Here is a 22,379-nt window from a genome sequence, read left to right on the forward strand (position 1 = left end):
AGGCAGAGCCAGCAGGAGACAAGAAGCAGGTGGACATGGCTTAGTCATGCTTGCCTTGCAAAAAATGAGGATGGGAGAACAAACTCAGCATTTACTTTCCATGACAGCACTGGGAAGGCAGAGCCTTGATTCCCCAGGCTTTAATAGCCAGCCTGTCTAGTCAATCAGTGACTTCCAAGTCAGTCCTGTCACAGACACACACAAAAAGTGAAAAGCATATGGAGAAAAACAGTCAAGGTCATCCTCTGACATACTCACACACACCCACATACACACATACACATGCATACATACACATACACACATGTACACATACACATACACATGCATACACACATATACACATACATACACATGCATACATACACATATACATACATATACACACCTATACATATACACACACATACCACACACACACACAGAGTACATTTATTAGAAGCCGAGAGACCCACAGCAAGTAGATGCAGATATAACTGGGACCATGGTGACCTTCCTATGTGGAGACAGAGGGAATGGGAGAAAGGGGGGAGGGGGAGGGGGAGAAGGAGAGCAGAGGGGGTTGAGCAGAGGACCCTGAAGGGAACAGTAAGAACAAGAAGAGACTTTAAATTGGCAGGGCTGCTGAGCTAGAGACCCATGGGGAGGAAGGACCCATGGGGAGGAGAGACCCAGAGAGAGGAGGGATCCAGGGGGAGAAGGGACTCATGGGGAGGAGGGACCCATGGGGAGGAGAGACCCATGGGGAGGAGGGACCCAGAGAGAGGAGGGATCCAGGGGGAGAAGGGACCCATGGGGAGGAGGAACCCAGAGGAAGGAGGGACCCTTGGGAGGACAGACCCATTCAGAGGACTGACCCACAGCCGTCTCAGTCCTCTCCCAACCTTTCCTACTGAGAGAATGAACTTGAGGGGGGTAGGAAGGATGCCTGCTGAGCAACTGCCCATGAAGCTGCTTCCTGTGCAGGGCCCCCAATTTAGCTCCTGTGGCAGGGATAGCCATGATGCCTGGGGAAGCCACTTGCCCAAGAGCCCAAGAAAAGCAAAAGGATAAAGCCTGCAGGGGCTCCTCCACCCTTCAAAATCATCCCATCCGGAGAGGTAACTGGCACAGGCCACCTGGGCTCTGACACCCAGACAGTTGAGCCACGCCCCCACGCCTCAGTTTCCTAAGAAACAGGAATGGTCACGGTTCCTGCTTCAAACAGGTGAACTCAAAGTGACGTGAACACGTTAAATGCTTAGGACTGGGGGTGTGCCTCAGTGGATAGTACTGGCCTAGTGTGCACAAAACCCTCAGTTTGACACCCTAACACACACACCGGTTTCACATGAACTGGGCCTAGTGGCACATGCCTAAACTCCTAGCAATGGCAGAAGGATTGAATGTTCAGGTCCATCTTCAGCTGCATAGCAGGCTGTTACATGAGACAAGAGGAAACCACAGAGCCTAGGAGACAGTGGTCTCCCAGTGGCCTCTACTGTGTGGCTGGTGACCTCGATGTCCACATGGAGACACTCCATCACTAGCTCCCTAAATTCTGTCCGTGTCAGTTGACTGAGTCACTGGAGGGATGGTGTGGGTGGGAGGGGAACAGGGTCACTTGGTCCCTTGCTGCCTCCTAGGGATGGGGGCTGGTTGGAGAAACCCAGGCCCCTTCTAGCACTTTCTGTCCTGGTTTGCTTTCGGTTGCTGTGATAAACACCAACATCAAAGCCCCCTGTGGAGGAGAGAGAGGGCTTATTTCAGTTTACAGTGCTGCAAAATACCCTGAGGGAAGTCAGCACCGGAACTGGAGACAGGAACAGAAGCGGAGGCCATGGAGGAACATAGGACAGGCCTGCTTCCTCTGGCTGGCCCAGTTACTTTTCTAATACAGCCCAGGATCACCTGCCCAGAGATGGCACTGCCTGCATAAGCCGGGCCCTCCTCTACCAATTAGTAATCCAGGGAAAATGCCACACAGACGTGCCCACAGGCCAGTCTGATGGGGATCAATTCCTCAACTGAGGTTTCCTCTTCCAATTATGTCAAATTGACAACCAAGATTAGCCCCCAAGCTGCCTCAGATCCTGGCCTCCCCTCTGTCCTCTTGTCATGGGCCACCTCGGTTGCCCACTCATAGCTCCCAACCCAGCCCACCTATGACTACAGTGTGCAGCTTGGCTCAGCAGTTCAGGCCATAGACGAGGGGACTGGAGGTCAAACGAGACTGTCACAGGAGGGATATCTCACCTTGCCTACTTCTGGCTCCGGCCTCTGGGCTCAGATGAATCCCTCTGCAGCCAAAGAGGGGGCCAAAGAGCTTGAGAACCATCCCCACAGATGACAGGGGTTGAGCCACACTCCCTCCATTCTAGCGCAGGCCTTGCTGACTCGGCTCCTCTCCCTACCCAGCTATTTTGAGACAATGGAGGCAGCAGACAGCGGGAGCTTTCTTCTCTCTACCAAACCCTCAGGATCTGAGAAAACTCGAAAACCTGCTGCAGCTCCTAAGAGGGACCGGTGGCAGTGGATAGGACTGTCCTCTCACCGCACCTGGCTCTGGACTCAGGGCTCTCCCTCTAGCAGCCTCTCCCTCATGTGATGTGAGCCTTGGAGGAGCCTTGCAGCTCAATTCTGTACCAGATCACCAGAGATACAGCAAGCCCTGTCAGAGATCAAGACCCAGGCATCTGGTGGTCCCCAGCATCCCAGGCACAGACATGCTGGGGCCATTCTGGTCCTTCAAGGACAAAGGACATAGCTAAAGGAATTAGACATGGGAGCCTAAGTCAGCACCACTCTAGCCACACAGGAGGCTCCAGCCACAGGCCTCTCCCTCCTTCCCTCTCTCAGAGCCCAGGTCTGACCACTGGGCTCTGCACAAGGCTCTGCCTGTCTCTCACCCTCACAGTCTCATGTGCTCCCTTCTCTGAAGGCCCTGCCATCCGGTCCTGCTTGTTCACACAGCCAGCCCCCCTGGATAACAGCCAGAGATGTTAAAGGCCATTGTACTCGCTTGGCCTCTATCTGCCTTGCCTGTTCAATCCATCCTGTCACCTTTAACTGACACCCAAGGCAAATCCCCAGCTCGGAGACACCAGGCTGACTTCCCAGAGACAATGGCATCCCCAGTCTGCCCTGAGGGCAGAGAAAGAAGGCAGGGCTCCCAGCACTACAACTGACCTAACTACACAGCTCCTAAGAGGGACCAGTGGCAGTGTCCCAGCCACGAGTATATCCCCACATACACATCATACAGTGCATCACACACACAGGCACACACACACACACACACACACAAACATGCATGCACACATGAATGCACACACGAGTGTGCATATACACATACACACATGCGCACACACAGGCACACACACATGCATGTGCACGCACACACACTCATACACATGTACACGCATGCACATACAAGCACACAAACATACATGCATGCACACATGAATACACACACGAGTGTGCATATACACATACACACACAAACACACACACACACACACACACGAACACACACACACACCCCTTATAGTCCTCATTCACCATGCCCTCCATCTCCCCACACCAGGCTCTGAGCAACACGCCACATCCCACCACCAAATGTGGCCATCAACTCAGCTCCAAAACCTTGCTCCAGCCTGGAACCCTGGTCACCCATAGCAGGAAGCTGGACACAGAGAGCCTTAAATAAAAGTTTAATTTCTTACAGATCAGGTGTTAGGGAGAGCAGCTTTAGATTGTCTCGGCCTTTCTTTCATGGTGCCAAAGTAGCTTCCCCAGATCCAGCCATCACACCCACGTTCACAGTAGGAAGGCAGGGTCTTGGGCTGGGAGTGTACTCCAGAAACCCCTCTATTGACTTTGCTCAGTTCTGCTGGGCCATATGGCAGCTCCTCACAGCAAAAGAGGCTGGGACACTGAACCAAAGGCCCATTGCGATTGGCACCTGAGCCTGCTGGGGTTCCGAAGTCTAGGTCCATTGGCCAGCTGTGCAGAACCAGGAGCGGCTGAGGCCAGCCCCATAGCTGCAGATCACAGACCTGGTTTTATCCCAATGACTCTAGTCCCTAAAGAATGACTGAGGCCAGAGCCAGAGGCCAGACTCCAGGCAGGGCACATGTCACCCTCAGGAGGGTGAGGACCCCAACCCCCTCCTACACACCAATTCAAGTGTCCCTGCAGCCTCTGTGGTGTGACCAGGTGTCTGGGCCTGAGATACCTTCAACGCCAAGCAGTGTCCACATCCCGACCTTCCCTGTCACCCAGAGGCCCTGCCAGGGACCATCTGCCAGTGTGTACGGACCAAGAGCCCTCAGGACTGCTTGGGAGATGGGGGAGTGGTCAGATAGAAGCATCCATCATCCTTTGGGGCAGGTCAGAGCTCAGGGCACTGCCAGCAGTGGACACCAGGGTGTGTCCGGGTAGAGGAGACAGTGGAGGGAGCGAAATCTGCGGAGAGACCATCAAGGGGAGACAGTTACCCCATCCTCCCTGGTCTACGGGCACTGTGAATGCTCAGCCTGGGTAACTCTGTGTCACATGTGGCTACCCTGTTCCTCTCAGGACTGTGGCAAGCACCCCCAGGGTGGAGCAATCAGAACATTGGCAAATGACCCCTGGTTTGAGAACCTCTCCTTCCAGACACCTTGAAAGCCAGAGGAGACACCGAGAGCCCCCTGGCTGGATTCTAGAATTCTCAACCAACAGTGAGGCTATGGCTTGCATGCCTCCGCTGATGGACACTCACTCCGTTAAAAGGAAATGCCTTCCCTCTGGGAATGTTGCAGTCCTTCCCTACACTGAGCCAAATTCTATCTCCTTGAAACAGAGCTGTGCTTACCATAGTCCTGACTCCAGGGCTCTTGGAACAGCCATGGGCTCTGGTGCTACAGACGGCGAGTCTGAAGCCCAGAGAAGACAAGACACTTATCTAAGGTCACACAGAAAGTAGCAGAATAGGAAGTTAAGCCTATTCTCCCTGCTCCTAGCTTGTGTGCTCAGCCACCATAACCTGTGGCACTGCTTTCCCTCAAAGCTCCTCAGTCCCCGCCTTCATCCTACAGTCTCGACCCCATACTCACCTGGAAGGGTCCTCCTCATGGGAGAAGGGGCCCGGTAGCTTGATGATGTTCAGTTTCCCTTCAAAGACACCATAGCTGAGGGTGACCTGGGGGAAGATGGGAGGGTATTGGAGGAGGCTCCACCAGGGAGGTCCTCCAGGGAGACACTGGACCTTTAGAGAGGGCTGGCAATTGAGCCTCCTGGACAATGGAGGCCAGCTCTCCCAAAGGCACTGCAACTTGAAAGCATGCTCCTTCCTCAGTCTGTTTGCTCCCAGAAGCATGCTTACCCAGGAGACTAGAGAGTCCTTCTTCCTAAGGACTGGCACACCAAGCTCATTAAGAAGGGGCCATTCCCCTCAGCTGAGTCCCTGGGCTAGGAGGTTTCCACAGCCCTGGGCAGGCCTCGGCTAGTCTCTCCACCTGGAGCCTGGACCAACCACGTCAGGAAGACATGGCACAGAGACGTCAGCCAAGAAGCAGACACAAGCTAAAGACTGATGTTTTGGTAGCTACCAGGGCTCAAAATCCCCATTGTGGCTACAGCAGATTTATCACAATTGACTTGGTTTTCGGGGCCTTGATTTTCCCATCTAATAGAATGGGGATAATATTTACAGTCAGACTTCAGAGATTTTCTTTCTTTCTTCCTAGACAGGGGTTTGAACTTCTGATCATCCTGCTTCTAAAGGGCTAGGATCAGAGGTCTGTACCACCAGACCTGGTTTCTGAAGATCTAGGATCAAAGTCAGGGCTTCATGTATGCTATGTAAGCGCCCTACCCACTACGCTACACCCCAGCCCTGTAGTCAGCCCTCTGTATCTGCAGCTGTGGATTCAACCGGCCATGGACTGGAAATATATCAGTGACATCTGTCTGGGCTGTGCACTTCTTTCTCCTTCTCGCTCAGTTCCCTAAACACGTCAGTGTGACATTTTACTGAGTCTTTCTATCCTGTTAGGAATGGAAAGTAACCCAGAGCTGATATGAAGTGTGTGGAGAAGGGCCATGGGCCACTCCAAACACTGAGGCCTTCACAGAAGGGACTGCGGCTGAGGGTATGGGGTTCCCCGGGGACTTGGAAGCAGTCCCCGTGTTCACTGAGGGAGGCTTGTGTGGGTACCATGTGACAACTGGCAGAAAGAGAAAGAGAAGAGTGTAAGGGCCCTCATGGCTGCCAGGTGTGTCAAAAAGCAGTGGCAGTTAGCTGCCCTGTTTCTGGTCACCCTAAATTTGTCTCCCTTTCCCAGCTTCCTAATGGGTGGGACTCATACCCTGGTTCCCTGCCCAGCTAATCCACTGACTCCAAGCGCTAACCCAAACCATGACCATGGGATCTGAGGGTCAGCTGGGGGTCAGAGGACCCTCTCTCCATAGTGACTACAGACCTAGGGCTGAGATCCTGTCCTCCCAAGGCCTGAGTTCCCTGGGGAGAGTATAGATAGGACAGGAGATAGACCCTTCTGAATGCCAGGCCCTGGCCGTGTATGCTATTCAGTTTCATATGAATTCCTCATGTGTACCTCAAAATCTGACTCTGTGGGGACAGGACTGGTCAGACAGGACTTAAAGGGAACTCCAGACAGACGTTCTTTCCGCAGACTGCTCAGAAGGTCAGTGAGGTGTGGGTGGAAGCTTCAGAGAGGAAGGAGGAACTGTCAATGGGGATAGGGGTGGACGATGGGGGATGGGATGCTGGTGGGGGATGGGGGATGGGGTGCAGGTGGGGGGTGGGGGTGGGGGTGGGGGATGGGGCGGGGGTGGGTCCTGGGAGCAGCAGTCATGTCTGTAAAGTCCTCCTAGACCAGAGAGATAGGAGGCCTGAGCCACTGTCTGGAAGGGGTGTGCTGCCTCCCCGGGGGGGCCTCTGTTTCCCCATCAGTACGTAATGACCAACCCACATAAGTTCAGTTTCCAGGTTGACTCCAGGTACCCCAACCTTCATCTGGGAGACTCCCTTTCCCCACCCCTGGCCCTCTGCTCTGCCGTTGGCTCACCTGCTCCAGAAGCTGGGCAGTGCCCAGCAGCTGCAAGGTTTCCAGGTGTGAGTGGAAAAGGGGGCTGGGCTGCAGGCGGCCCCCCAGCTTGCACTCGATGATGTAGCCCACAGTGCAGTCATCGGGGAGCCGGATGAGAGCTGAAGTGTCCACAAAGTGGGAACCGCTGAAGGACAGAGAGGGATGGCAGCCACTGACCTGGGCCTTTCGAATGTGCGCCTCCTCCCTCCTCCCAGCAGGGCCTGTGCTGAACCAGCACACTGCACTGGGGTACTGGACAAGTCTGGGACCTGAAGCATCTCAGTCTCCTCCCCTGAGAAATGGGCTGATAACAGCCCTGCCTCTCCAGGGTCCTGGAAGGACTGGGTGGAGGAATGGCGGGAAGTATACCCTTTCTTCCCCTATTTCCTCTCATTCATTCACTGCTGAGCTTGGCACCCCTGGCCCCTCATGCCTCACTAGGGCTAAGGACCCAGACATGATAGAGAGGTACTTCCTGCCTGCCACAGATTGGGGTACTGAGGCCAAGTCAGAAGAAAGCACGTGGTTTGGGGGCCTGGGGAGAAATGTGGATTTCCCAGAGGCAGCAGCAGGCTTTCTTCAGTATTTTTTTTTTCTTTTCTTTTTTTCGGAGCTGGGGACCAAACCCAGGACCTTAGAGCTTGCTAGGCAAGCGCTCTACCACTGAGTTAAATCCCCAACCCAACAGCAGGCTTTCAATGGCATTGCCCAGTGTCCCAGGGACCATTTCCTGACTGCAAAGGCATCGACATCATTTCCCAGAATGCCTGGCCGGGGTGGGCACAGGAATCCAGCCTGGGTGCCCCTCAGCTGCACACTGAGATAGGAATGGGTACCCCAGAGGTGGACAGAGCACAAGGGAGCACCCTAGTCACAAGTCGACCTTGGGTCACGGTGTGTGCCTGCTCTGAGCTGGCCGTAGGGACAGCACATCCTCTGACTCTGAACTGACTTCTCAGGCAAGGAAGGGCAGACAGGGACAGTGGCCAAGCAGCTGTGTGACCTAAGGCGAGTCAACTTCTCACAAGGGTTCTGAGCGTGGGCCTGCCTTCCCTCTCGCTATGGTTCTCCTGGCGAAGCACAGCCTAAGTTGGGGCGAAGATCCACACAAGTTCATGGCCACTGATGCCAGCCTGGGAAAGGGCCAGGCTCGGCCACTTCCAGAAGGGCTGTATCTACCCATACGCACTCCCAGACCCTTCTCCTGTGAGGGCCTACAGGGATGTCTCAGATAAAAATGCCCCCTCTTCCAGAAAGCCTTCCCTCCTGCCCCCAGTCAATAGCCCCTCTCCATCTCTGAGGGCTCCTACACTCGACCTCCATGACATTGACTATCAGGTGAGGAAAGGGCTACCAAGGTGTCCTGCCCACTGCAGGTGTCCTCCTAGACATTTTCCCACCAAGCTCTTACAATGCCACTGTCCATTTCAGATGGGGAGACTAAAGCAGAGTGTACTGAACCACATTCCGTAAAAACAACAGGTATGCCCCCCATAGACCTGCGTTGCCCTATACCCTCTTGCTCCTCCCTGCCTCAAAGGCACCTCGTGTTCACCCCAGCCTCTCATTTTAACCATAGCCCCTCATACACCACAGGTCCTCATGTCCACCATAGCCCCTCCCGTTCACACCCCACACAGCCCTCATGTTCACCACCCCTCCCCTCCGCTTACCTGGCCCACGGCACCATCTTCAAAGCCAGTTGGCGGTTGATACAAAAGCCAGCACCCCCTGTGGCAAACCAGAACCGCACCAGCCTCTGGAAAGAGGATGTCAGAGATATGGACTGAGCCCAGGGAACTAAAGGGCGCCAGTTACACCAGCAAGACCGTCCCCTACCCTGAGCCATACCAGCTGGACCTCCCCTTACCCACAGCCATCGTGACCTGAAGCTCTGTACCTCACACCTCACTGGAGGCATCGCCCACGTCACAGACAGAGAGCTGAGGCCCAACGTCACACCACTAATTATGAGTCCCAGGGTCACAGGGGAGCCTCAAACCCAGCCAGAGTCTGGCTTCCTTGAAGAGGAGGAATTGTGCCTGAGACATCGCAGTCTGTAGGTCCCCACAGGAGAGGATGGGGTGGTAAGAGGAGGAGATCTGGTGCCTGATCCCCTAGCTCACAGAGGTGGCCCAGTGCTTCTGGAATGAAACCCAGGGCTGGGCCCCTTGACCCAGCAATAGGCACATAACAGGCCAGCCAATCGGAGCCTTTCCCAGAGTGCTCTAGGAAGACCAGAAGGGAGCGGCCTCTATAACGCCTAAGGATTGCTCTTCCCTGGTGCCACCTACACCAAGCCTCCAGATCTCACTTTCTCTACTCCCAATTCCTGAGGCTGAGAAAGGTTTTCTACAGATGAAGAGCATGAAGCTGCCTCAGGAGTAAAGGGGAGACCATCTTGGGAGCACCAATGGGAGACAGCCCCTTGACATGGCCATCCCCGCAATCAGGAGCACCCCTCTGCCATTCTCTCTCTTCTACCACCCTAACCTCAGCCCAGGCCTTTTCCTGGCTCTCCTGCAAGGACTCTGAATTCACCTCTGGGTTCTCCAAGTCTTTTGGAGAACTCTGCCCTTCTGCTGTTTCGTCTCTCCGTCTAACAATAACTCCCCATGCACACACTCAAATCCCTATCTCCAAGTCCACATTGGGGCTTAATAAAAAGATCTTGCACTGGGCTGAGATTTCTCCCACGATGCTGCTCCAGAAAGAGCCCTGGACAGACAACGTGGAGACCCAAAGGGATCCCCTCCCCTAGCCCCTATCCCCTTGAAGAAGCCACTTCCGGTGCCTAGAATTAAGTCTGGGAGTACAGATTTCCCAGATCTGCCTCTGACGGCCTTCCTCTCTAGTCTACTTCCACAGTTGTCCTTTAGAGAAAGCCCGGGGCTCCAAGAGGCAGTGCGAATCTCTCTTGAGGACCCAGCATCCAGGAAGTGCTCAATAATCATGCGCTTTATTAAAACTAACAAGTGTGTGGCTTCCCACTCCTGTGTAATTACGGTCACCACAACATCACCAAAAGGGCCTCGGCCCTGTGCTAAGGGCCGTACCACAAGCCCAGTGACCAAATCCCAGACTGAGGTCACTCGCCTCAGAGCACAGAGCAGAAACAAAAGCCAAGCCAGAGAGAGAGATCTTTTGCCTTTGCTGTCCCTCCATGCACAGCTGGAGGCTCTGTATTGGCCTGGGCACTCTGGGATCCTGGAACACTCCAAGACAGGACACAGGGTATGGGACATTCCCTTTGGCAGTGCTCACAGAGAAGAGCATTGTGGGGGTGAGTTGGTTAGTTTCTGTCAGCTTGACACAAATTAGAGACACCCGGGAAGAGAGCCCCTCAACTGAGACGATTCCTCCATCCGATTGGCTTGTAAGCAAGTGTGCAAGGCATTTTCTTGATAGATGATTGACGTTGGAAGGCCACACAGCCCACTATATTGGCCTCCAACCCCACTGTAGGTGGTGCCAGCACTGGTCAGGTGGTCCTGGGTTGTATAAAAAAGCAGGCTGAGCAAGCCATGGGGTGCAAGCCAGTAAGCAGCTCCCCTCTATGGGTTCCTACCTTCTGTTCCTGCTTGGAGTCCTGCCCTGACACCCCTCAATGGTGGAATGTGACTGAGATGCATGATCCAAATAAACCCTTTCCTCCCCAAGTCCATTTTGGCCATGGTATTTATGACAGAGAAAGGAAGAAAGAAAGAAAGAAAGAAAGAAAGAAAGAAAGAAAGAAAGAAAGAAAGAAAGAAAGAAAGAAAGAAAGGAAGGAAGGAAGGAAGGAAGGAAGAAAGAAGAGAGAGAGAGAGAGAAAGAAAGAAAGAAAGGAGAGAGGGAAGGAGGGAGGGAGAGAGGGAGAAAGAGGGGATATCGGGCAAACTAGAACAGTGGGGCCTGGGATCTGGATGTACCCAGTCAGGCATTGGCCTGACCCTGCAAGACATGACATGGCTAAGAAATGAATCCCATAATATCATCCAGTCCCCAGACTAGGGACTCTGACAGATGGCCCTACCTGATTCTTGGGCTCACAATCACCCTGTGAGGAACAGCGGTTATCACTGGCCCCACAGATGAGACACTGACACCCAAAGAGGTGGATCAGCTTCAATCAGCGTCCCCAAGTGGGAGTGACAGGGCTGGCATTTGAACCCCAGGAGACATGCTCCAGCCTGGAATCTGCAGGCCTGGAGACAGGGGCTCAAGCTGGGTGGGAGGTCAGGGTGGAGGGCGGGGACACCCCTCGGCTCACCTGGAGTGGCATGTGTGTACACACACCCTGAGGCCCAGGAGGATTTAATTAGGGCTCAGCGCCCGATGAGCTACTGATAATTAAGGCTCCAGTTTCCCCAGAGCAGCAGATGGTGGCCTGGGGAGGGAGGGGGAGTCTTAAACAGCAGCTTCTGCTCCATTCAAGCAGGGTCTCTTGACAGGGGAGCCTCCTCCCTATCTTCCCTCTACCCTGGGGTTACCACCCAAGCTCTAGAAACCAGGCGGGACTGAGGACAGGGAAGAATCATGCAATTAGGAGAACACAGACAAAACCTCATTATTTATCTGAAGTCTAGTAGAGGCACGCCCCAGCTCTCCTGGGTTTTGTTTGTTTTCCAACCTGGCCATCCTATGACTGTCTCTTGGGTCTACAGTGAAGCTGGTTCTGTCTCCCTAGCTCTAGGTATCCACACTTCAGTGGCTGGGCAGTAAAGAAGTTTGAGGTCAGGGTCAGTCTACAGCTCTGAGCAACCACGATCTATCACCTAGCCCAGCAATACCTGGGATTTTTCTGGCTTAAACACAGTATTCATCTATGGTCCAGGCTGACCTGGGAATCTACTATGTAACCCAGGCTGGCCTTGAACCAGCGATAGCTGCTTCAGCCTCCCCAAGTGGTGGGATTACACCATGCCTGAGCTCCGTTGTGTTTGTGATGTTAGGCAAGCATTCTGCCAGCTGAGCTCCACCTCAAGCCCAGGGCTGTACAAATCAGTGGTAATTCCAGGTGGCTGGGAGTTTGGTCATGGAATGAGAAAAGCCCAGTGATCAGAGGCCTCCTTACCAAACTAGGGATCTTCGATGACCCAGGCCTTACTATATAACCAGGCCCTGCCTCAGGATTCTGCCCCTAGTATCAGTATACACACACATACACACACACACACACACACACACACACACACACACACACACACGCACCCCAAAAGCAACAGCCAACTGAAAAAGGAGGAAGGGACAGACCGTGCGGTTTTTTGATTGCAGCTCAGAGGCGTGTATGGGCCGGTTCAGGCTGGGCTTGCCCACATAGACATCATGGTCCTGCGGGAATGTTCTCAGCAGCTGTAGCAGAGCCTTGGGGTTCACATAGTTGTCATCATCCACATGGCAGAACCACCTGTAGGGATGGGACACAGTGACCTTATGGAAATACTGGGTTCCTGGGTCCCCACAGTCAACAGCTAATAGCCATGAGTCAGGTCGCTGTTGGGGACTCCGTAAACCTCAGGGCCCTCAGGGGAGACATCCACGCTATCTGAAGAATGAAGCTTCAAGTCAGTACAGTCTTTTAGGCACTGGGTCAAAAAGTTCCAGAGACTGCCTTCCTGATTTATTCTTCTCATATGTTTAAGCATAGTAAAACTTTGGAGAAAGGTTACCACGTGACAATTATTGCAACAAAACTTCAGGCATAGCTACATAGAAACACTCTAGCAAGGTAAGGAAGCTTTACAATGAGCATGAATTCTATTGGTTGATAAACAGAGCTCAGGGCTAGGGCCTACAGGAAGGATCTGAGGTGGGGTTGGGGATTTAGCTCAGCGGTAGAGCGCTTGCCTAGGAAGCGCAAGGCCCTGGGTTCGGTCCGCAGCTCCGGAAAAAAAAGAAAAGGGAAAAAAAAAAAAAAAGGCCAAGTTTCCTGATTATAGTTGTTCAGTGTCTTGGCCATCAGGAAGGATCTGAGGTAAGCATAAGGAGAGTCTGTTGGTGGAGGATGCAAAGAACATGGGGCATCTTACACAGGGATGAGTTCTGCTCACTGAGAGACATAAAGCCCAGGATCAGGGCCTAAACAATTCTGAGGATATTGGAGGGACTCGGGTAGAAGCTGGTTCCTAAGAGAACAGCAGAAGATCATGTTTGGCCACTTTCGCTGGCATTCCAGGTGACCAGGTGACCAGACATCTTTCATTCCTTCCATTGAAGAAAATAGGATCACATGATCGACAATCCTGGTTTTGCTAATGCTAATTCTAAGCCAGCGGTTCTCAACCTTCCTAACTCTGCATGGCTTTGAACAGCTCCTCATGTCCTGGAGATTCCCTCCCAGGAAATGACTGTGTTGCTAATTCACAACTGTAATGTTGCTACTGTCATGAATATAATGTAGATAGCTGTGTTTTCCTGGTGGTCTAAGGTGACCTGGTGAAAGGGTTGTTCTACCCACCCCACCCCCATCCCCCCAAAAGGGGTCAAGACCCACAGGTTGAGAATCCTGGTAGTTACTATCTGAACCCCATGTTTTGGGCCAGGCAGCATGCTGTGAACCCTCACAGATATCTAGAGAACAGACAAAGCCGAATACTTCATGACCGCACAGCCAGCGTTGTGACAAGATTTGAATCTAGGTGGCCCACCTCTCTGCCTGTTAGGTGGGAAAGGGTGAGTCCAACCCCAGAAGGCCCTAGGATCCCTTCAGTGGCCCAGGTGCCTCCATTTGGGGGTATGGGGTGTGGGGTGTGCGTGTCAGTGTATGTTCAGGTACAGATGTGTGTGCTTGCATGCAAAGGCTGGAGTGGGTGCTGCTCCTGCTACCATCCACCTTGCTTTTTGAGACAGGACTCTCACTGGGACCAGGACATGATGGCTAGCCAGCAAGTCCCAGGAGCCACCCCATCTCCACCTCCTGGCACTGGGGTTAGAATCATACGTACATGCTTTTGGAGTCAGTGTGGGGTATCGAACTCAGATCCTTACACTTGCGCAGCTAGGACTTTACCCACTGATTCACGTCCCCAGCCCCACTACTCCATTTTTTGGGTTTCTCCATTTGTTTTGCTTTCTTTGTTTTGTTTTAGATTTATTTTTCCCTTACATGCATGGGTGTTTTGACTTGCATGTATGTCTGTGTGAGGGTTTCAGAGCTACAGACAGTTGCCAGGTGCCATGTGGGTGCTGGGAATTGAACCTGGGTCCTCTGGAAGAGCAGCCAGTGCTCTTAACAACTCAGCCACCTCTCCAGCCCATCTCCCCCCACACACACACCCTTTTGTTGGTTTGTTTTTTTTTAAATATTTTTTTAACACCGCTCCATGTTGTTGTCACGACACTCAATTCAAAAGATGGTCTGAGACCAGGGAGATGACTCTGGCACCGGCCAGAAATACCATGGAAAGATATATAACTCCTGAAAGTTGTCCTCTGACCTACACACAGTGCATGCCACACACATAACCTGACATGTATACAGACAAACACAGCATGGTGGCTCGCGCCTTTAGTTCCAGCATTTGAGAGGCAGAAGCAGGCAGATCTCTGTGAGTTCAAAGTCAGTCTGGTCTACAGAATGATACCAGGACACTTAGAGCTACATAATGAAACTCTGTAGGGGAGTCATGCAGAGGGTAAAGAGATAGCCTGAGGGAAAAGTCACTCCTGTCCCCATGGCCTAGCCACACTTACCTGAGGCCACTGACCAAGAAGGCATCAAATTCTGCAGCCATCTTGCAGGACAGAGCAGGATGACTGTGCTCTGCAGAACAGTTGGTGACCACGAGGTGCGAGCCTGGAGGTGAGAAGCAGTCAGGTGACCTGCCCAGCCCCTCCAGCCCCTCCCCCCATAACACTCACACACACACACACACACACACACACACACACACTGAGGGAATACATGTATAAGATGAGACTAGACCTGAAGGGCTCATCCCCTCCCAGAGAAACTGAGGCAGCAGACTGAACGGAAGCCCAGATGTTCAGGGCCTTGTCCAGTAGCCTCTTATACACTTACTCTGTTCCTGGGCACAAAGTACTCAGTCCCCAAGGCCAAAGACAGGAGATCTAATTCTAGGGACCCCAAGGTCTTATCACAGACACCCACGTCCCCAGCCAGGCAGTTACCTAATCTCTCCTGGAGGAGTTCATCTGGGCTGTCAGTGAAGATGAATGTCTGTGGGGAGAAGGAGGCATCAGGATAGGTTAATGGAGGGAGGTCCCCATCCACAGCCATGCCCTAGGTTAACCCACACATGGGAGGACATAGACAGGGCAGACTTCCGTCCTCTACTCTCAGACATATACACACGCACACATACAACTAAGCTGTCAAGGATACACAACTCCCGGGTGAAGGAGCCCAGCTGCATCTGTTCTCCAGGGCCGCACACTCTTGGCCGACTCACCCTCTTCTGCACAGAGTGTCACAGTCACACTTGGCCACTATCCTGGCTACATTTTGTTAGCTTGACACAAGCTAGAGCCATTTGGGAAGGGAGATCTCAGTTGAGAAAATGCCTCCAACAGAATGGCCTCTAGGTAAGACTGTAAGGCATATATTGATTCAGTGCCCACTGTAGGTGGTACCACCCCTAGGCAGGTGGTCCTGGGTTGTGTTAGAGAGCAGGTGAGCAAGCCATGGGTTGCAAGTCAGTAAAGCAGTAGCTCTCCATAGCCTCTGCTTCAGTGCCTGCCCTGACTTCCTCCATGATGGATTGTAACCTGAGAGCCCAAACGAACCCTTAGCTCTCCAAGTTTCTTTTGGTGCTTGTTTATCACGGCATAGAAAGCAAAGGCCCCTGAACCCTGTCCACAGGAGTGTACAGACCGTAGGACTTGCCCTACCCAAACCCTCAGACACCACGCCACAGCCACAACGCCTCGCACAAGTGCAGTGCCCACTACCCCCGCCCCCAGAACATTAGAAACCTCACACACTGGCACAATCCGGCTTTTTAAGATTGGGCATGTGCCAGGACCATCACTCACACTGCCTCCCCAGTGACCTTCTAAAGGTGAGGCCAAGCTGGATTCCAACCCACGAGGCTGTTTCTTATTTGGTTTCTTTGTTGAAACAAGGTCTCATACCATAGGTCAAGCTAGCCTGGAACTCAACTCTGTAACCCAGAACTTGCCTGGAGCTGGTGGCAATCCTCCTGGGTTGGATCCTTGTGTGCTGGGATTACAGGTGTGACCTGGCGTGACTGGGACACGTCAACCACACACCAACTCTGTACTAGGCAGCTCCAAAACCCCAGAATCTGCCTGTGGGCATGACAGAGTCGCAGCAGGAAGGTAATAGGTTACCCGGACTCAGAGCTAGCACAGTATGTGCAGAACTCACCAACTGCCTGTGGTGGTTTGAATAGGAATGGCCGTCAGACTCCTGTGTTTAAATGGTTGGCCCATAGGGAGTATGTGGCCTTGCTGGAAGAAGTGTGTCACTGTGGAGGCAGGCAGCCTTTGAAGTCATATATACTCAAGTCACTCCCAGTGTGACACACAGTCTCCTTCTGCTGCCTGCAGACCAAGATGTAGAACTCTCGGGTCTGTCTGCACACAGCCATGCTTCCCGCCATGATGATAATGGACTGAACCTCTGAAACTGTAAGCCAGCCCCAATTAAATGTTCACCTTTATAAGAGTTGCCGTGGTCATGGTGTCTCTTCACAGCAATAAAACCCTAACCACCTTACATACATATATCTTGAAGATATTCACAGAATATTACAAAACCTTTAGTGGTGTCCCTGACCCTTAGAACAATTTTGAACCACTCCAAAAGTGAGGGCTGAGATAACAATGCTCCCATATTCAAGGCCCTTGGAATCCCCACTCCCCACTGGACCTACACCTCTGTGAACTCCTAGACCAGGGTTCCAGCCACAGTGAACCTCCTTGCTTACCCACAACAAGCCAGTCATCCCTCCCAGACCAAAACAACCGTGTCCCAAGCCTCAGTTTACCCATCTGTATAGTAGGAGAGAGCAGCAGCTGTAACACATAAAACAAGGAAGAGTGGGCAGGGAGGAAGGGTTGACAGGAAGAAAGAGTAAACAGGGAAGGCGGCTGCACTTACTCTCACAGGAGGCCAGAGCAGGGGTGGGGCACAGGGAGGGCTGGGCCATCAGGGAACCAGCCTGTTCTCCCTAGGCCCATAACCACAAGCTTACCTCAGAGCCACTGCTATTTCTCCCATAGATTGACACAAGACTCTGCCCTGATCCTAGACCTACTGCCCTTTCAGACCTACCCAGATCGCACCTGCACCCACTTGTCAACACCATCCCTATCTCCCTTAGAACACATATGGAGAGATGGCTCTGCACTTCAGAGCACTGGCTGCTCATCCAGAGGACCTATGCGCAATTTCCAACACCTACGTGGTGGCTCACAGCTGTCTGTAACACCAATCCCAGGGTGACATCCCACGCCCTCTTCTGGCCTCCATGGGTACTGCACCCACATAGTACACAGACACATGCACAGGCAAAAACACCCAAACCCATAAACACTTAAAAAAAAAGTCAGGGTTGGGGATTTAGCTCAGTGGTAGAGCACTTGCCTAGCAAGCACAAGGCCCTGGGTTCGGTCCCCAGCTCCGAAAAAAAAAAAGTCACTGCGTTAAAGGAAGAGACACTTAACCCTTGCCACCAGATGTGACTTTACCTCAGCCCTCCCTGCCCCACCTCTGGGGCATCTCTATTCAGATTTCTGTCAGTTACCCCAACACTTTACAGATACCTCTTAGCACCATCCCCCAATAGTCCTTTCCTGATACCCATCAGCTAGAGCGCCCTCACCCCCCCATCCTCCCCCACCGTGCTCTTCTCCTGTCCACCAAAAGGTAGCATCCTGTCTGCCTCCAGTGTCCCAGCACCTGGTGTCTCAGGGAGACTGGGTCGTTCTTCCTTCTGAGCCTTCTCCCCAGGTCTGCCTCTGCCTGTCATACTGAGCTGGTGCGAGGGCCCTGGGTGTTTTAGGGAGAGCAAGTGGCTTAGGCCTGCCTAGTATCCTCCTCTCTACCCCTCTCCATGCACAGGCCCTGAACCTGGACCCTGGAGCCCCTCTCAGGCCTCCTGCTGGGCCCCAGCCTCTCAAATCCCTCTCACTGTAGCATTTCCTTGGAGGATGGAGCATTAAGAGTGAACCCCTAAAAAGCACAAGGAAGGGCCAGCACGGGGGGTGTGGCACAGCACTTGGCCAGCATGCTCAGGCCTGGAGTTCAATCTATAACACTAGAGTAGGTGGGGAGAAAATCCCTGCCCTCCCACATGCACACACACAAAGAAGAACCAGGGTTGGTCAATCGCTTGTCCGTGTGAGGCCCTGGATTCCATGACCAGCATCAAAAGATGAGCCCCCTACCCTCCCTCCCACACAAGTGTGCCTTCTTTCCACTCTCTGGGCCCAGAGCCTCTGAGTCACCATGCCTGTCACCTCATGTGGTCCATCACTCACGTCAGTCCACGTTATCCTGACTTCTGTCTTTCTCTGCTCCCAAGGCTAGTCCTGGCCCAGCTCTTTCTCCTAGGTCCCCAGGCTGTCTTCCTCTGCCCCTTGCTCCACTCTCGCACAAGCCTACTTACCACATAGCTCTGGAGGGAGCTGACCAAGAAGTCAGGCCTTTCTTGTCTGAGTGTCTGGCAAGTTTTTGCCACCAAATGACCATGGCACAGCAGAAGTCACTAGAGTCCAGAGCATGGGACAAACAGACTGAGAATGTTTGCTGGAGTGAAGTGGCATGTGGGCAGGGTTAGGATCCAGGCTGCAATCAGTCTAGGGTAGGAGTGGACTTAGGAGCTCTGTGGTTTTAGCTCTTGAGAGCACAGACAACTGGTTAGGTGGGAGCAGCAGGCTGCATTTGATTTTAAGCAAAAGACCCAGACAATAGTCAGTTATGGCTTCACAGGCTGGGAAACAAAGAGAAAGGCAGCCTGCTGGGGTAAGAAAGGGAGGGGCGGGGGACCATCTGCTGCAGTGAGGGGAGAGTGGGCTAAGGCCATCTCCCCTGCCCAGCCCCCACCCAGGAGGGGACTAGAGGGAGAAAGGCTCCTTCAAGCTCAAAACACACAAAACAGCCTTCCCCGCCTACCCCCTCTACTAGACAAAGGCCATACATGAGTCCACCCCAGCACACTAAGCTGAGGCCACCTGTCACCCCATCACCTTTAACCAGTCGGGTGCCCAGGATTGCGGTTAACCAGCTAGGGCTGTTTCCAGACACGCTTGTGTTGTGCAAATGTGGAAACTGAGGGCCTGTAGCCAAGGTCACGGGAAGAAAGCCTAGGAATAAGGAATGGACCTCCCGGTCTCCCACCTTCCTTCTGCACCTGGCCGTCCTTCCAGAACCTTCTCCCTGGCTTTGGCTGGGGATCCAACACCTCTCCTGCCTCCACCTGACCTCACTGTGGATGGGAAGTCAGTACCGGACATGCAGGTGTTTGGCAAGGTTAATGGATGTGAAGCCTCTCACTGCAGCTCCTTAGAGAAGCTGGTAGTTGTCCCTTTGACCTGGTGGCTGATTGGCCGCTTGGAGAACCTAGGACATACATTTAGGTAGCTGCTGGCCTTTCTGCCTTGTCCTGACAGGACCAGCACCTCAGCCAGTGGCCCAGGACCAGCTGCACCCCAGTAACCCCAGCAGCTCTGATCTTGAGGCCTGGTAGAGAAGAAGGGGGCGAGGCTGAGAAGTAGAGAGGGTGTCCTGCTGTGCTCTGTCCCACAGGCCTCCTGGGTGACTCTGGCCAGCCCTTCCTTTCCTCATTCACCATAAGAGAACTATCACGGTGAGCAAGACAGGAAAACACCAGGGACCATGTGGGGCCTTGCTCCCTGGTACACACAGACACAGCTTCATAAACAGGAAGGTCTGTGCAGAGGGCCAGCCCTGCTGGCTTCCGAGGAGGAACCATGTTCTCCTCCAGACAAGAAATTATACAGGGGGTGGGGGTTGCAGGGAGCTCTACCCGGGAAGGACTCATTCTTATACTGAACACTGTGCCAGGAAATGGGGGCGGGGAGGAGGGCATCCTCTTCAGGTACCCTCACCCTCCCTCACCTCCTGTCCTTGGCCTCCCCTCCAAGAGCTCAGTCACTTCCGCCCACAGAGTCAGCAGCCAGCGTGGGGAGAGAGTATGTGTATGCACAAGTGCATGAACTCTTCTACCTCCCCTGAAGTGATCCCCAATTCCCCAAATTCCCTGACTTTGATGGGGTTTTGAGCATGGGGGAAAAGACTGCTTTCAGGGAACACACTCATTTCCCACGCCTTCTTACACACACACACACACACACACACACACACACACACACACGGATTCCATATGGCTGACAGATCTCCCCCTCACCTTGATCTCTGGCCCACTCTGCCTCACCCACTGCCTCCCAAAGCAGCAGAGGAAATGGGAGGCCAGACACTGCCCCCACACCCTGGGCAGCACAGTGGGGCAGGAAGCCTCCCTTAAGCAAGCTCCACCTCCATGTCTCCCCAGCATCCACATCACACCCCTGCCTCATACAGCCTCATTCATGATCAGAGCTGAGGTGGGCAGCCACTCAGGCCTGGTGGGCTGTATCTCTCTGGAGCTTCCTTAACACCCACCATGACCTTAAGGCAAGTTGGGGTCAGAATCTAGGAGAAGAGAGGGACCCAAGAGAAGCCTAGGACAGGGGTCCCACACTGAACCCAACAGATGTAGTAGACCTGTGAGTCTGAGGAGGCCTTGGAGTGTGGCAGTGGGGGTTGAGGGGGCATGGAGGAAGGAAGGAGTAGAGACCCCAAAAGGAACCACTCACTGGTGGTCAGCTTTTCCCCAGACCACCAGGAAGACCCCTGGGAGCCCCTCAGCCTCTCTCAGGCCTCAAGGCGGCCTGTCACCTGTTGCCTGGTTCTGGAGACCCATGTGTCAAGCAGCAGGTCCAGGCGGGAGCGGTGGAAGGCCCAGGTAGTCTTGACTCCGATGAAGATGTCCCCCAGCTGCAGCTCCAGGTGCCCTGGGTTCGGTTGGTTCAGCCTGAGCGTGCCCTGCATCGTCCTCAGGGACAAGCTTGAGTGGTATCGTAGAGATAGGAGCCCCACGCACAGGAGGGTAAAGAGGGCTCCCGCCAGGCCCCGAAAGACCCGGCAGTGCATTGGGAGCGGGCCCCCAGACAGTTCAGCCCCCGACTCCCCAATCAGCCTGGGGTGGGAGGCTGGTCAGGTGGGGGCCCTGGTACAGGCAAAAGTCTGGCAGGCATCGGGGGCAGGCACCGACGGGAAAGGAGGAAGCTGGGTCTCTGAACCCAGAAGCTGAGCCACCACCGTCCTGCCAGCCGGCAGAGGCCACCAGCCCGCCACCTGCTCCTCAGCCCTCCCTCCCGGCAGGGCCGCTAGGCTCCTGGCCCCGCCCCTGCCTCTGCCCGAGGGGCGGGGCTAGGCCTGGGAAGCCCCAGAGGCTGCGACTAGGAGCCACCCACTGAAGGGGCACCGGACCCTGCCAGCAGCTGCAGCTACATCAAACCCTCCATGAAGTGGGAAGAAGCCTCTCCGGCCTCCCTATACCCCACAGCCCTGTCTCTGGGTCCTACAATACCCATTATTTCAGAGTCCTGTCGAGCCGGCCTCAGATCCCGGCTCAATTTCCCTCCTGCTGGCCTTCCCCATTACCCACCACACATCAGGCCTACCTCTACCACAGGACCGTGCTCATCATAGCGTGCTCCCTAGAGATCACCTCTCGCTTTCTTTGAAGCTTTACACAAATATTATTCTGCCATGAGGTTTCCCCTGCCTACTTAAAGCAACCCTCCTTCCCAGCCCCCAAGCCCAGACCCTTCTCTCCGTCTTCCAGCTGTACGGTGTGTTTTACATATTTATTGTCTTATTCATGAAACTACTGGGGCAGCGGGTTTCTCCTCTTTTGTTGACTATGCAGAGCCCAGTACGGTGCCTGGCACACACTGGGCACTCAATCAATACTTGTTAATTATGTTAATTAAGCACAGGAAAGTGCTTGGTGGCTGTGAATGGATCTAGCCTGCTAAGGCTCCTGACACACTAAGACAATGAGGCGTCAGCCTCAGCCTGTCCCCTTCACAGCCCAGCTCCTCAGAACAGTGCCACCAGGGAACAACCTAGGCCTGGTGCTGGGTTCAGATCCATACGGCGTTAGGCAAGATACCTCTATCGTTTACAATATGATGGTGAGGGCCTGCAAGATGGCTCAGCAGGTAAGAGTGCTTGCCACCAAGCCTGAGGACCTGAGTTCAATTCCCAGCAACCACGTGGTGGCTCACAACCATCTGTAACGAAATCTGATGCCCTCTTCTGGTGTG

General features: G+C 53.6%; 1 protein-coding gene across 1 annotated transcript; it reads right to left on the minus strand.

Moving 5' to 3' along the window:
* Positions 1-3,677: 3,677 nt before the first annotated feature.
* Mfng (MFNG O-fucosylpeptide 3-beta-N-acetylglucosaminyltransferase) lies at positions 3,678-21,300 on the minus strand. Its single transcript, NM_199110.1, has 8 exons — positions 20,944-21,300; positions 15,189-15,237; positions 14,751-14,853; positions 12,312-12,465; positions 8,750-8,835; positions 7,056-7,221; positions 5,079-5,164; positions 3,678-4,446 (listed from the first exon to the last, which is right to left on the minus strand). Exons 1-8 carry the CDS (start codon positions 21,196-21,198, stop codon positions 4,380-4,382), a joined length of 966 nt encoding a protein of 321 aa, NP_954541.1. The 5' UTR covers positions 21,199-21,300; the 3' UTR covers positions 3,678-4,379.
* Positions 21,301-22,379: the final 1,079 nt, after the last annotated feature.

This window comes from Rattus norvegicus, chromosome 7, assembly GCF_021556685.1.
Source record: "Rattus norvegicus strain SHRSP/BbbUtx chromosome 7, alternate assembly SHRSP_T2T, whole genome shotgun sequence".
NCBI lineage: Eukaryota > Metazoa > Chordata > Mammalia > Rodentia > Muridae > Rattus > Rattus norvegicus.

Bases quoted from the DNA above. Each gene is read 5' to 3' on its own strand.
- Mfng (NM_199110.1), bottom strand. From the start codon at position 21,198: ATGCACTGCCGGGTCTTTCGGGGCCTGGCGGGAGCCCTCTTTACCCTC. The intron at 12,466-14,750 runs GTAAGTGTGGCT...CCATCCCTACAG, and splicing joins TTCTTGGTCAGTGGCCTCAG to GTGGTTCTGCCATGTGGATG. The intron at 7,222-8,749 runs GTAAGCGGAGGG...TCTGTCCTTCAG, and splicing joins AAGATGGTGCCGTGGGCCAG to CGGTTCCCACTTTGTGGACA.